Here is a 14,638-nt window from a genome sequence, read left to right as displayed (position 1 = left end):
GCAATGGTGATGATTGCTAACATGTGTATTGCTCTGTTCCAGACCCTGGTCTAAACATTTTACATGGATTAAGTAATTTTCATTACTCTGGGGACTCTGGGGAGTCGAAGTGACTCTGGGGATGATATACCAAACACTGTCTATTGCCCCAACTATTACCCCCCTCTTTCTTAACAGAACCTTGCCATTGTTGAGTTTGCAATATATCCAATCAGCCCATCAGCACTGGACTGAGACAGTCATCACCATCTCACTCCTTTCTGTTGGACACCGGTATCCTCACCTACCCGGGAGTCAGGAATGACCATGTGACTTGAGCTGGGCCAATGAAATGCCAAGGAATGTATGCAGGGAAGCAAGGGCTTCTGGGAAATGCTTGCATCCTGAGGATCAGATCTTGAAGGAAGGCTTGTTGGTATTGCACCCTTCTCTTTCTTCCTGACTATAGGTCTTCTGGTAAAGAGCCAGATGATAGAGCTAAAAGGCCAGTGCAGATTTTGGCTTAAAGGGACATGGGTGAAAATGCTAATCAGAATTGTGCTACTGACCGGGTGCTTTCAGGTAAGAGTGAAACTGACCAATACATAGCAGTGGTGTTTAAGGACATTGCTACTTGAGACTGTACAATACAGATAACATATGCAATGTGCATTAATGCCACTGAGAAAAGGTTAATTATGAAATAATTTTTAGAAACATTTCTCTTGGCAATATTTCCATTGAAAAGGCTTAGGGCTTGAATGATTAGCTTTCAATTATTTTCCAACTTAGAATTACATAGCACATTGCTGAGTTGTGGCTATATGCTTCAGTCTTGCTCCTCGATGTTTTCAGACTTCCTGTGATACTTACTACGCACTGGCTGAAGCAAGAGTTCTTTGGCCAAGCTGTCCCCGGATGCAGTCACTTAGAGCTTCAGCCCAGCCCTGAGCTCCAGGATTGAATATTCCTAGCAGCTGGAAAATGGCAGTGAAACAGTTTCTAGGGGAAAGGATGTGGTCAGGAACAATTGGGGTTGAAGATAAGTTACCAAAGGCAGCTGGCTCTTCATGGAAAAACTCTCTTCCTCTTGGCTTCCTGTTTTCCCCATATGTCCTATGTTAACTCACAGAACCTAACCACAGGAGTAAAGGGTCATCAGGAGGGACAATCTCCACTTCTCCACATGAAGATCCAGCCACCAATTTATTTCACCTACATAAAAATGCTGATAAATGATATGCCAGAGGGTATCATTTGTTCTTAAAAGATGATTCTTTGGCCATGGTAAAGTTCAGGGTCAATTCTAATACAATTCCACATTCAAGTTTCCTGACCCCTTGACATAGAGTTTAGAATACAGACAAATTCTAGAAGTCACATCTGAGAGTGACTTCAGAAAACATTTTATTCTACTTAGCAGCAGTGAAATTTTAGGCCATGAATGAGTAACTGATTTTCCCAACTGGATTCTAAGACCCTTGAAAGCAGAAACTCTTCTCATTTTTCCCAGTATCAAGCATGGTTCTAAGAATACACACATATATTCGATTGGTGCCTCCCCCCAGGGATTAATAAGCCTTCATGATTACAAAATAAGCAAAAAGATCATCAAACAGTGCACATGCACACGTGTGTGCGTGTGTATAATAGACGGATCACACAACTGATCTGCTTGGCTTTTCCACCAACAACTCATTTTAAAACTCAATTGACTAATACTCCGACAAGGGCTCTGTCAGCCCCTAAACAGCTAAGTCTTATAGTCAAGTACCTTCAGGGCAAAAGCCTCTCTAATTCAGTTGTTGGAATTTAAGAAAATAAGACCCTGTAATTGGAACAGAAGGGATCTTGTCCATTCTACCCATGGTTAACCACAGAAAGTCTAGGAAACTTTAATTCAACGATGACCAAATACGGGGAAGAAGGATTAAATGTGGGTTTTGGAGTCAGACACACTTGGGCAAGATGGTTAATGTATCTGAGCGTATTTCCTCCTTAACTGGAGGTGATACATCAGATCACTGCAGTGAAGAAGAAATAAGAGCATGGACACAAACTGCTTAATCTAGTAGCAAATCCTTAATTCCTACTCTGTGTTACAGCGGCATTTCCTATCTAGCCATGGTGAAGCTGAGCCTAACATTATGGGAGAAGAATCTGCAAAAGTGGTAATTCTCAGAGTTTTATTGTATCAGCCAAGCCCAAGGCAACAGTGCAGGGCACGGTGGAGCATAACTGACAGCGTGAGCGGCCCATTCGCCCATCAATGGATGCAGACAGGAGACTGAATTGGATTAACGGCCCAACTGAATTTAGACAGGCGTGCCAGCATAACGTGTATTCCATATGGTTTGCACCCATGTGGAGTGGTTCTCTGATGCTCCTTTCATCTGATGAAGTCTACTTTTTGAGAATTTCAGTAAAAGAAGGAAATCAGCTGAAAAATCAGCAGTAAGTGAGTCAAGAGTCCTTAAAAAACAAACCGGTCGTGCAAGGGAAGAGGAGAAGCTGGGTCTCCATTTATCTCCCTGGAAGAGGATCCTCTCCCTCCCTGTTCTTCACAGCTGGAGCCGAGGGAGCAATTTTCCTTGGCTGCTGCGAGGACAGAGTCCGTGGCAGGCAGCACAGATCTATCTACTCAGCTGCTCTCCCACACCTGCTTCCCCCCCTGCCGGGGCCATCCGCCTGGCTTCAGGCCCTTTGTCCCACACACATTAAAGCAGTATCTCTGAACCCTAAAAAATAAGCAAACTTTGTGCCCTATTTATAAATGCAAGAAGGCTAAACCATCCCTGGAGATTGTGATAACCGAACCAGACTTGATCTGCTCTATGTTCCCATTTCTTTGGCAAGTACCGTGCTCTGCTTTCTGTAGTGGATGGTGTACAGGTGCACACGTGCACACACACACACACACACACACACACACACATCACACTCTTTTTGCATTTTCCAAGCAGTCACTTCCAGTTTTACGTGAGTAGGCTTTTAAAGCTATATAGACTCTCACTTTGGCAAATCCCTAGGTCACTGAACTAAAAGGACTACAATGGTTTCAATGTGAGCCCTTCTGAGTTTGGTGTGAAGTAGGACGACGACAACAACAACAAAGCAAGCTCAGCATCTCCTGTGTTTCTCTTACAATGGCATGACTGGAAGATGGTGAGCGTCTGCCCTAAACAGCGCTGAGCAAGTCCCCTTAAATGCCAGAGAGTAGGTCAGAGGTCAGCCAGCCAGATGAGGAAGCGATAGCAACCCCAGCTCATGGTCTCTGGGCCTCTCTGGGCCGAGCACTCAGTTAATCCCTCACAATCACCTTAGGAAGTTCGAGATGAGGAACGGAAGCTTAGAGCCAATAAGGATCTTTCCCTAAATCACAAAACGAATACGATCCCAATTTTAACTCCAGAGCCAGACTTCTTAACTGGGGAGGTATTCTGTTGGAGCATGAATAAAACAGGATTACTGGGAGTAACACCGAAGTACTCAGAGACATAAAGTAGGAGTTTCTACGCGTGTGTGTAATACACACGTATGCACACATGCATTTAAGAGCTTTACCGAAGGAATACTCGAAAAGCATTACGAAATGCAGTTTAAACCAGCTCCCGAGGCAGGGGTGTTCTGGTTGTGGTCGTTTTCCAGAAGCAGGTGAGTCGGGGGCTGGGCTTTGGACTGGAGGCAGAATGTGGGCTTGGCCAAGACCTACCAGCTGGCCATGCATTTCTGGGAGGGAAAATGGCCGGGCCAGAGGCACGGATTATGCTGGAAAGGCAGTGGGCAGCTGGGCAAGCGCCGGTGAGGGAGAGACAATGGTAGCAGTGCTATGGATTCTCGAGTCGGACAAACACAGCGCCAGAGAAACAGCTAGCCCTTGGTTAAGACACTCAGAGAGTTACTGCGGTTCCTGATTAAGGGAACAGTTTATAATAACTGTTTCTGGAAAAATTTTTCTAGTAACTGTTTGTTGGACCACTTGGAGTAGAGAAACTGAAAATTAGGAATAGATCATAAATTTTAGTAGCCTAAGATAATTGAAACCTGAGCTGGGGAGGCTATGGAAAGAGGTTTGTTGTTTTTTTTTTTTTAAATGACCTGTAATCAAGACTTCAGATATTGTGCAGTTTCATAATGGCTGAAATGATTATTAGGATATGGGGCGTGTTGCCAAGGGAGCAATCAGAGCTAGATGTATTGGACTTGGGGCCTCATCTACCAGAGGTGATTTTAAATCAGTGTGGGCCTGCCTGGAGGCAAAAGGGGAGATTTCAGTCTATGTAAAATTCTCCGTTTCAAATCGTTCTCTCCGTTTTATCTCCCTTGGTGCCCCCAGTGATCAAAATCCACACAGAGCCCAAGAATAAAAGAGCAACATCCAGCTAAAGTCTGCCAAAATGCATCCCCCGGAAGGCTGGAATAATCGACAGAAACACAAGGAGATTCTCAAATGCCTTTCTGCCGGCCCCACCTTCATCCTGCACGCGAGGGAGCACTTACCGCAAACAGCCGCTTTGGGAAGAAGCACTCTCTACATAGTGTTTCAGAGCAAGCTGGAATTCTTCCAGGTCCTCCTCTATCACAGACATCTGACGCTGCACAAGCATGATGTGCTGTGGAGGAAGAGGCAAAGGTCACTGCTCTGGAGCCTTGCTGAAGCTGACCCCCTGCAGCCCAGCCCAGCCCTCCTCACAAGGCAAACAATTCTCATCTGAAAATATGACCAACAGGAAGACCCTGACCGATCCAAGGCAACAACACTGTATAAAAGCCGTAATGCAGGCAGGACATTCTTGCCTCTCGAAGCAGGTGCAAAGAGAATGTCTTCCCAATGACATACTTCCCTTTTAAAAGCAGTGGTTCTAATTTGAAGCGCTGGGGAGGTTTTAAAATTGCACTTCTATCAGAATCTCTGGACGTGAGATCCAAGCACTGGTATTTACAAAAACCTCCCCAGGTGACTGTAACGTGCAGCCAGGGCTGGGATCACCGGCCTGTAGTCATTTTTAAAGACTGGTCCTACCCCACACACCAGACAGCTCCACCTTCACCGTAAGTATTTTGTGATAATAGACATGTTTCGCACATCATTACAAACAACCAAATTTCAAGAAACGTGTGCTCAAAGTTGCATTTCCAAAGGTACATGAGCCGTCACAGGGTTCTCAAACACTAACCACCTAAGATATGCCATAGGCCCTGGTCAAAATCTCATGGCGTCAGATGGAGACTGTGTTTAACGGATCACACTGGGCTGGATGCCAATTGCTTCTTGTAACAAATCCTATCACCTTTATAGCACTTGTAGTTTTGAAGACTTTCCTACAGTTCTGCCTGTGAGCTTCTCATGGCATTTTGATCTCAGGATAAAGCCTTTCTTCTATCATCAAGGGTTGGGAATGAATCACAGAAGTGCAAAAAAAAAAAAAAGGATTGAGAGTGAGTTATAAAAGTGCAGAACAGGGGCTCCTGGGTGGCTCACTTGGTTGAGCATCCAACTCTTGATTTCGGCTCAGGTCATGATCCCAGGGTCGTGGAATCAAGCCTACTTAAGATTCTCTCTCTCTCCCCCTGCCCCCTCCCCTACGTGGGTGCTCTGAAATAAAAAAAAAAATTTAAGTGCAAAACAACAGCAAGAATGTAAGGATGATTCAGAATATGAGGAAAATAACTTGCACTGTGTAGCAGCAGAGCCAGAATTAAGCACCCAGCTTGCTGTCTCCTGTCCGATGAGTTTCTTGCTTCATTGTTAATAGCTACCATTGTCGAAGACCATAATACCAATAGATATTATGGTATCTATTAGGTATGATGGTATCTACTAGGTATGATGTTAGGCACTTTATGTATTCAATAATTGTTCCTACTTTGTTTTCCTGCAGGCAAATGCTGGGTGCTGGATTCTGGGCATACAGTGACGAATCAAGATAGAATCCTTGCCTTTATAAGGTTTAGTAAAGAAATCAACAAGGTTTGAAAACAACGTGTGTAGAATAACTTAAGGTATTGATACTAGCACATGAAACTGACGATATGTAAACTGACCAGAAGTCTATTAAATTTTTGACAGAAGTGTACTGTCAAATAAATCTTGATTCCAGTCTCAAAAATCCTCTGAGTGAGCCTTAAAGTAGTATTTGGGCACCCAAACGCACACGAGCGGGACACAAGCTATCAATACCGCATAACTCCTACAGAGTACAGTACTCTCCAGTGAGCTGTTTTTGATGTGGTCACGGAGGCTGATGAAACGAGAAGAAACTCTCAAAAGAAGAACAATGGACAAGGGGGTTCCTCCCGGAATGGAGATCCAGTGTCCCATCACAGAACTTCCTTCCCTGACAAATACCTTCCCAGCATGAATTCACTGTTGCAATGAACCAGTGAATGCCGTATGCTTCCTACTCATGCCTTTCCTGAATTGCACTTTTTATGACATTTCTCCTGGCCCGGTTTTATCATTGTATATTTTATCTCTGTGTTTGGGGGGAGTGGAAAGGGGAGATAGCTTACTTCTTGATTCATAAGTATATCGGACCGTAAGGGTCTACATCTTGATCTTACAGAGAGGACTGATCATCATGCAGGGATCCTAGACTTTGAGCCAGAAGCGGTAACGGAGAAGACTCTGGGTGTGTTCTATATATGTGAAAAGAATGAATATTTAATGACCGGAAGGCTCACTGTGGCAAAGACTCCAAACTATTCACCAAAATCCATTTCCTCTTCTTTCTAGGTACAGTTAGAGCACGTGTTGCATCATCCTTTGCAGTTAGGTGTAACCAACCGATAAGTTTTCACCAATAGAATATGAGCAGGAGTGCTGTGTATTGCTTTTGGGACAAGATGTTCAAGAAGGAGGTGAGCCCCTCCCACATTCTCTTCCCCTTTTCTGTTGATAGAATGACCTGTCTTGGGAATGGCAGAGCCACACTTGAGAGGAGGAGTCCGTGTCCCTAAATCATTGTGTGAACTGATTATTGGGCAAGGAAAAAACTTGCATTATATTGGAATCATTCTCCATTTGGGTCTATTTGTTTTCATAGCCCAGTTACCTAATGAGTTCAGTAATTTTAACTAAGCTTTGTTTTATTTCCCTTTAAGGATCAGAGATCAAGAATAGGTAAATACAAGCCTATAACTATCTCTTCAGATTGTGTAATGAACAATCAGCCCCCTGTACGACTCTCACAGGACCTGTTTTTAATATCAGTAACTAAGAGTTTAAGTTAATCTCTCTGCCAAAATCATTGTGGACATGTTCTTTTGACACAAATCTGTAGGAACTTCTCGATCATGTATTTGTGATCAACAATGACTCAGATGATTCTCATGGATTTTCTAATGAGAGATATAAATTCATATCTACCTATTCCACCATACTCCTTTTAGTCTGAAGGCAACTCTTATGTGGTCTAATTTGCAACCATGAGCAGAACCATGAGCAATGCATGTCCTTTGAAATGGGACTTTTCGGCTGCTTCTATGAAAACATGGATTCTACTTCTCCTTCCCTTGGATCTGGGCCAGCCTTATAAACTTGCTTTGGCCAACAGAACATGGCAGAAGTAAGAGGGTGCCAGTTTCATGGTTAGGCCTCCAGACCCCTTGTGAGTTTTCACACTTTCTCTCCGATCCCTGAAATTGTCATGTGAACAAGCCCTGTGAGAGCAGGGGTCAGCAAACTTTTTATGTGAAGGGACAGATAATAAATATTTTAGGCTTTGTGGGCCCTAAGGTTCCTGTCACATTCCTCCATCTGTTTTAGTGTGAGAGCAGCCACAGACAACAAACAAATGGGTGTGGCTGTGTTCCAATAATACTTTATAGGTAAAAATAGGCAGCGCACTGTAGTTTTGTCGACCTGCGTGCTGGTGAATTAAAGACTACAGAGAACAGAGCTGGGTCAGTGGATTCATCCCAGCTGAGTCCCCGGACATATAAGGAAGTCCCGCCAAGATCAGCAAAGCTGGCATGCAGTTGAATGCAGATGCCCTAAGGAGGCCAGCTGACACCAGAAGAACCACCCGCTTGATCCCACTTTAAGTTGCCTACCTCTAGAATTGTGGTTTAAAACACTTCATTTTGGGTGGTTTGTTACACAGCAGTAGCTAAATGATTCATTCACTTACATAGATGGATGTGAATATGATTTGGAAAATAAATTTACTTTGCAACCCAAACAAGGCATGCCTTTTCCCTCCTTTCCTCAGATATTTACACAAAGAAAACAACTTCCGAGGTCCAGATAATCTGTCTATGTGTTATGACTACTGTGACGAGACGCTTTCTGAATCTCCTTGGGTAATTTAAAATAGACCTTCTGAGCGCCAAAGAAAATCCTTACCTTTTCTAGGCTGGCCAGGTCAAGTTGTAGGATGTGGAGCATGGGAGAGGTAGAGAAGGTGCCCTGATACCTTAATGATATTTCTGTATGTCACTTATGTCAAATATACAGTCTGAGATCCTCACTGAAATCTGGTGTGAACAGCCAGCCCAGAGCATTTTTGTTTCTCTGCTTTAGAAGGCGTAGTGTTGCCTTTATTATTTACTTTATAGGGATTTTGTTATGATGGAATTATGACGGAATATTTACAGAACAGTACTTGCTAGTCACGTTAGGTTAGTTGCATCTACCTTTGACTTCTTGGATTTTTTAAAAAAAGTTTATTTATTTATTTTGAGAGAGAGAGCACAGGAGGGGCAGAGAGAGAGGGTGTGAGAGAGAATCCCAAGCAGACTCTGCACTGTCAGCATGGAGCCCAGTGTGGGGCTTGAACTCACGAATCATAAGATCATGACCTGAGCTGAAACCAAGAGTCAGATGCGTTACCGACTGAGCCACCCAGGTGCCCTTTGGATTTTTTTATTTCAAGGAATTTCAGCTTTTTAAATCTCTGGAGACAGAAATATTTTAAATGCAACTAATTTGGTTCATGTTTTCTAGCTCTACTTACTACACAGTTGTGTTCCAAGCATGTTTTCAGAAATGTAACAGACCTTCTTGTGTGCTCTTGTTCAATCTCATAATAGCTATAGCAAAGCAAGACTATGTTCTAATAGTCCCTGGCATATTAGTTGGCAATAAGCCCCAATCCATATGATATTGTATGACAGGATTCATTTACTTCACAAAATATTCACAGGCTTTATGAGGGAAAGGCAGAAAAAGATACTAGATTTGTAAACTCCTATTGTGTAAGCTATTCTGGTGTAAACAACAATAATGTACTCAAGAAAAGTTAGAGCTTTTGAAAAGCGCCAGAACATGATAAAACCTTGCTAAAAATTATATTGAATCCAAAAAGAACTTTTTGAATATAGAAAGTATCTAGGGAATTGACATCTTTTTCCAGTAATTGTTTGATAAGAAGTGCCATGCGAGGCATACAATGGCCTCAAGCAGAAAGGATTTGGGTGGATCAGTACTCCTGCCCAGGTCCAGAATATGTGAGCTGGCTGGATTCCCTTCAAAAATCATAATGACCTTTCAATGATTCATACTCCCTGCTTGGCACTTGACAGCTAGAAGACAATAAGTTACCCCCCAATTTTCCATGAGTCATAAAGTCATAGTCTTGGAGTTTAGATCTGGGTTTATCTCTGATGTACATTTCCTTTTTCATTATGGCAAGAGTAAGATTATGAATTCCAAAACTTGCTATCTTTGTCACATGATTGTTGTAAGCCACTTGGAACATCCTAACATTCCTACATAGCACCTTAGTGTTGTTCTTTTGGTGTGATGTTTGAACAATTCAATGTTGTAAGGGATAAGTAAATATTTTTAAAAGCTCCTTACTCTTTTTGATTTCATTTTGAATACTATGTCATTCTGGAAGCATTCCCGGGCCTCCTAAGTTGTGTTCCATCATTGTGCAAATCTATACTTTCCTATAATAACCTTCATCGCAGTGTATTGTAGACCCTTGTTTAATCACTGCAGCTCCTTCTGGTCTGACCTGTAGCCTGGAATATTCACTATTTCATCTCCAGACTCTCCCCCAGGGCCTGGCATATAACTGGTGACCAAGTTCTTCATACAACAAACAAGCAAGAGTTTGCTTTTGTTTTTAGTCATTGACTATTCTTTAATTTTTTTTAATGTTTTATTTATTTTTGACAGAGAGAGAGAGAGAGAGAGAGAGAGAGAGCGAGCGAGCATGAGCGGGGGAGGAGCAGAGAGAGAGGGAGGCACAGAATCCAAAGCAGGCTCCAGGCTCCGAGCTGTCAGCACAGAGCCCGACGCGGGGCTCGAACTCACAAACCATGAGATCATCACCTGAGCCGAAGCCGGATGCTCAACTGACTGAGCCACCCAGGCGCCCCTGTCATGGACTATTCTTAAAAGCTCTTTAATAAATTTTATTCACGCACTATTCACTCCAGGAAAGGATATGAACGGTATGAGGTGGTCCTGAAAACTCTAGAGCCCTGCGTCATTGTTTTTCATCTACCTCCATCACCTTGTCCTCATTCCTTTCCTCTTTAAGAGCGGAGAGTACAGATTTAAAAAAGCTTGGCTTCACTTTTACTAGCTATGTGGCCTTGAACCAGTGGCTCCATCTTTTCATCCGAAATCACCAAATGAAATCGGAGCTGTGGTACTTTGGTATCATAGCTTTGGGGAGGATTAAATCGAATTATGTAAAAATCTTGCCCAGGATAGATACTCAATAGATGTTACTTCTCACTGAGGAAAAACAAAGGACCTTAAAAAAAAAAGAAAGAAATCACATCCTAGACTCATCATTATGTAATGGCTCACGTCCCAGAAAACTAGATGTGGCAGCTAGTTGGTTTCAGGACTCTTGCTGTGTGCTTAAATAAGCCTACCAGATACTACTGCTCTGCTCTCATGGCAGGAAATCTCAGGAAAAGGAGTCATCTGTCAGCTCCCAATCTCACTGGCAAAGAACAGCTCCACTTTAGTGCCCAGAAATGCACCAAACACTAGAGTCGGACTGTTGCAGTGTCAGGGCAGGTGCAGATCTGGCGGAGAACTGCTGGGGTCCAGCTAGGGGGCTTAAATCCTTCCACACCTTGACTCTCCACCTGCAAAATGGGGTTAATGATGGCGCCACCTCATAATGATGGATGAAGTGAATTATAGAAGTGTGTGTTTAGGATGACACTTGGCACATAGTAAAGGTTTACTAAAGATTAGCTTTAAAAAAATTAAGTATATCACGGGGCACCTGGATGGCTCAGTCGGGTAAGCGTCCGACTCCTGATTTCGGCTCAGGTTGTGATATCGTGGTTTGTGAGTTCGAGCCCTGCACTGGGTTCTGTCCTGACAGCATAGAGCCTGCTTGGGATTCTCTCTCTCTCAAAAGTAAATAAATACACTTAAAAAACAAAGTATATCATAAGAAGTTTATTCTCTGGTTTCTGATGGGCAATTTATTTTTCCAAGTTCTCATGTATTCACCAATGGAAAAGGCAAGCTACCTCCCTAGTCAATGACGTCTACTGGTTTGGGTCACCAAGATAAATCACTGAACATGGGAGAGCGTGGAATGACGAGTGCCAGCTGTGCACAGTGAAGATATGTTACGGTCATTCTGAATATAGAAGGTTTCATAAGAGTCGACAGTGATGCGTCACTGTCACTAACTATCAACTACAACTTTTTTTTTTTTAATTTTTTTTTCAACGTTTATTTATTTTTGGGACAGAGAGAGACAGAGCATGAACGGGGGAGGGGCAGAGAGAGAGGGAGACACAGAATCGGAAACAGGCTCCAGGCTCTGAGCCATCAGCCCAGAGCCTGATGCGGGGCTCGAACTCCCGGACCGCGAGATCGTGACCTGGCTGAAGTCGGACGCTTAACCGACTGCGCCACCCAGGCACCCCATATCAACTACAACTTTTAAGGACAAATACCTTACTGGCAGCTCTGAAAAAAAAAAAAAACTTGCTCAAATCATTACTGTATGTGTATTCCCAAAGAGCACAGCTACTCACTTTTACAGGTGGTTGAAAATAGTTAAGGAATATCCTTTCCTGCTTTTAAACAATATTGACTGCTGAACCAACTTGCCCAGTCCTGTTTTGTTCTTGTACTTTTATGTACTATTGAATTAGTAATGCTGTGTGGGTTGACGAATCTCTCAAAATTGACGTTGGCCTCTCTTCTGTCAGGGACCCGAGAATGGAACAGTCTGTCACCTTTAATAAACAATCCTTAGACGATTTCTCTCCCACATAGCTAGCACGAGAGAATAGTGTCACATCAGGAAATTATGTAAGAATAGACAATGGTCTGTCTCAACATTAGAAATGTTATGTTCGGTTTCCTGGACTAGAGTGTAGTGTTCTCTACATGCAAATCTAATTGACGATAGAGATACAAAGATTGCAAGGTCACAATCCTGTCCCTAAGGGACTTCTAGCAATAGCATTCCCAGTATGCGCGTTCGGCGGCCTTCTCTTTCTCAGCTTCCCACCAAAATGTACCCCTTTAGAATTCTGGGTGCCTGAGGAATTAACACAGACCACACCCCTGTCTTTGGAGGAATAGAAGCACTGAACATGTAGCGAACTATGGGCTATCTTTGGGGAAAGTGTCCATATCTATAGGATTCTAATCATAATAGTCATTATTAAGCTCTTCTGAGAACCTTCCAAAGCTCCCCCTTTGAAGACTCCCTTTGTACTGTGAGTTTGGACAGATGGGTAGGAGCCGATGGACAGGTGAACCTCACCTTTTATCACATAGGCAGTGCCTGTGGAATAAGTGCCTGGTACAGAGATGAAGGGTATTTCCTATCTTTTTCACACGTAAATGCAATTGATCCTATAAGACCTGTATAGTATACAATATAGTTATTAAGAAAAAAGTGATTTTCTGTGGGTTGCCCAGATTTTAAAATTTAAATTTTCACTAAACAAAAATGTAATGATCCACTTTTTCCAAACAGAATGTGCTATAAATTTGTGCCTCAAAATAAAGTAAAATAACAAATCATATATATGTGTTGCTTTTTAATTACGCAATCACAAATTTCTTTTTGTTGGGTCTCAGTGCCTGTTACCATCACTTTATCCATTTTATTTCGATCTCCATGAATTGCCACCCCTGCTGATGGACATCTTTTCCCTATGGATGTAAATGTTCCTTTTTTCTCTAAGTGTCAACTTTGTTTTTGAAAAATGATTTCTGAGCACTTGCAGTGTGCCTGGCCCTGGGTAACATAATACTAAATAGCATCAAGTTTCAGCTCAGGCATGGCACTCAGGCTTACAGGGGTTATAAAATGTTTATGACATAATTTGGATGTTGCCCTTCTCTGCTGGTCATATTCATTCAATTATTCAATAACTCATTGACTGATATGTGCATAAAATTCTCACTTTACACACATAACATGCTACATACTTACATAAAACTCCTGCAAAGTAGGCATTGTTAGGTTTTCACAAATCACAATTTAGAAACTACTACAGAGCTATGCAAAATAAAACATGCCTATGTATTCCTTTTTCAAAATTTCACTGAGATAGTAGCTAATTTTGAAGAACTTTTTTCCTTCGAATATTTGCCAACTACATATTTCTAACACTTTGACCTAGAAAGAAGAAAAGTACTTACAGATTTAGTATTCCCTTCAATAACTTCTTCTTCCCGTGGTTCAAGTTTGAGATCCTTTAAAGAAAGAAATGGGGAAGGCAGGGACCAGAAATTAGAGGAAACATCATATACTTGAATGGTAACTCTTTTGTGGCTGATATTGTGCCAAAAACAGTTCATTATCTGAAAGGATATGGAATCATTCTGATTTTAAAAATGAAGTTTTTCCAATAAAGACTCCTTTACCCATTTATCAATAGTAAAGAGCCATTTCAGTGTGTTCAATTTGTTATTACTTTAAGCTTACTGATGATATTAAAAGAGAACAAAAGAGAAAGGAGATTCATGAAAACTGGGAAAGGGTAGAACAGTAAAAAAAAAAAAAAAAAAATGAGTAGGCTGATTTCTTTTGCTGTTAGTACTGATCACCACTTTTCCTGGGAGATCATGATGGACATTAGTGTAATGGCTACAATACATTTACACTCTAGTGATAATTTTACTTAAACATGAACTCAAAAGCAAATGAAAACACTATTGATATTTTCTAAAAATGAAGGGCTACTAAAAAGATCCTAGAATTTTCTACCGTGATCAGCGGATGATGCTAATGTCTCCAGTGAAACCAAGCATGTAATCTCGGAGGACTTCATTCTAAGAATATATCACCTCGCATTGGTGGTGAGGATTATGCACAATAATTCCTTCAGATAGATAAAGAAATCCCTTGAAATCGGTATAAATCCAGACGGTCTGAAATAACATAAGCCTGTTAAAAACAGGGCTATGTTGCTTTAGCTATGCTATTCTCTTGCAGTAAAACCTTAAACAAGTTACTTGACTTATCTAGGGTTCACTTTTAGTGTTTCCTCTGCCTTAAGTTCTCTATCCCTAGGGCACCATCTAGCTGGCTCCTTTTCCTTTCTCATACCTCAACTCAAATGTCACTGCCTTAGAGCGACCTTCCCGGATCACCCACTTAAGTATCCAACCCCTCATCTCCACCATATTGCCTTAGTTTGTCCTCAGAGTACTTTTCCCTCTCTGAAATTATCTTGTTTCATTTATTTGTTTACTGATTTTGAT

At 42.0% G+C, this 14,638-nt stretch overlaps 1 protein-coding gene across 3 annotated transcripts in view; it reads right to left on the bottom strand.

The window, feature by feature from the left end:
- Positions 1-14,638, bottom strand: part of NECAB1 (N-terminal EF-hand calcium binding protein 1) — a 195,853-nt gene that overhangs the window by 15,338 nt on the left and 165,877 nt on the right. For all 3 annotated transcript variants that reach the window (XM_047842897.1, XM_047842898.1, XM_047842899.1), the window contains 2 exons: positions 13,574-13,627; positions 4,480-4,592 (listed from right to left, as the gene is read on the bottom strand). In XM_047842897.1, coding sequence (XP_047698853.1) covers positions 4,480-4,592; positions 13,574-13,627 — 167 coding nt within the window. The remainder of the gene's footprint in view (positions 1-4,479; positions 4,593-13,573; positions 13,628-14,638) is intronic.

Source organism: Prionailurus viverrinus, chromosome F2, assembly GCF_022837055.1.
Source record: "Prionailurus viverrinus isolate Anna chromosome F2, UM_Priviv_1.0, whole genome shotgun sequence".
Classification (NCBI taxonomy): domain Eukaryota; kingdom Metazoa; phylum Chordata; class Mammalia; order Carnivora; family Felidae; genus Prionailurus; species Prionailurus viverrinus.
This window is presented reverse-complemented; position numbering and strand designations above follow the sequence as displayed.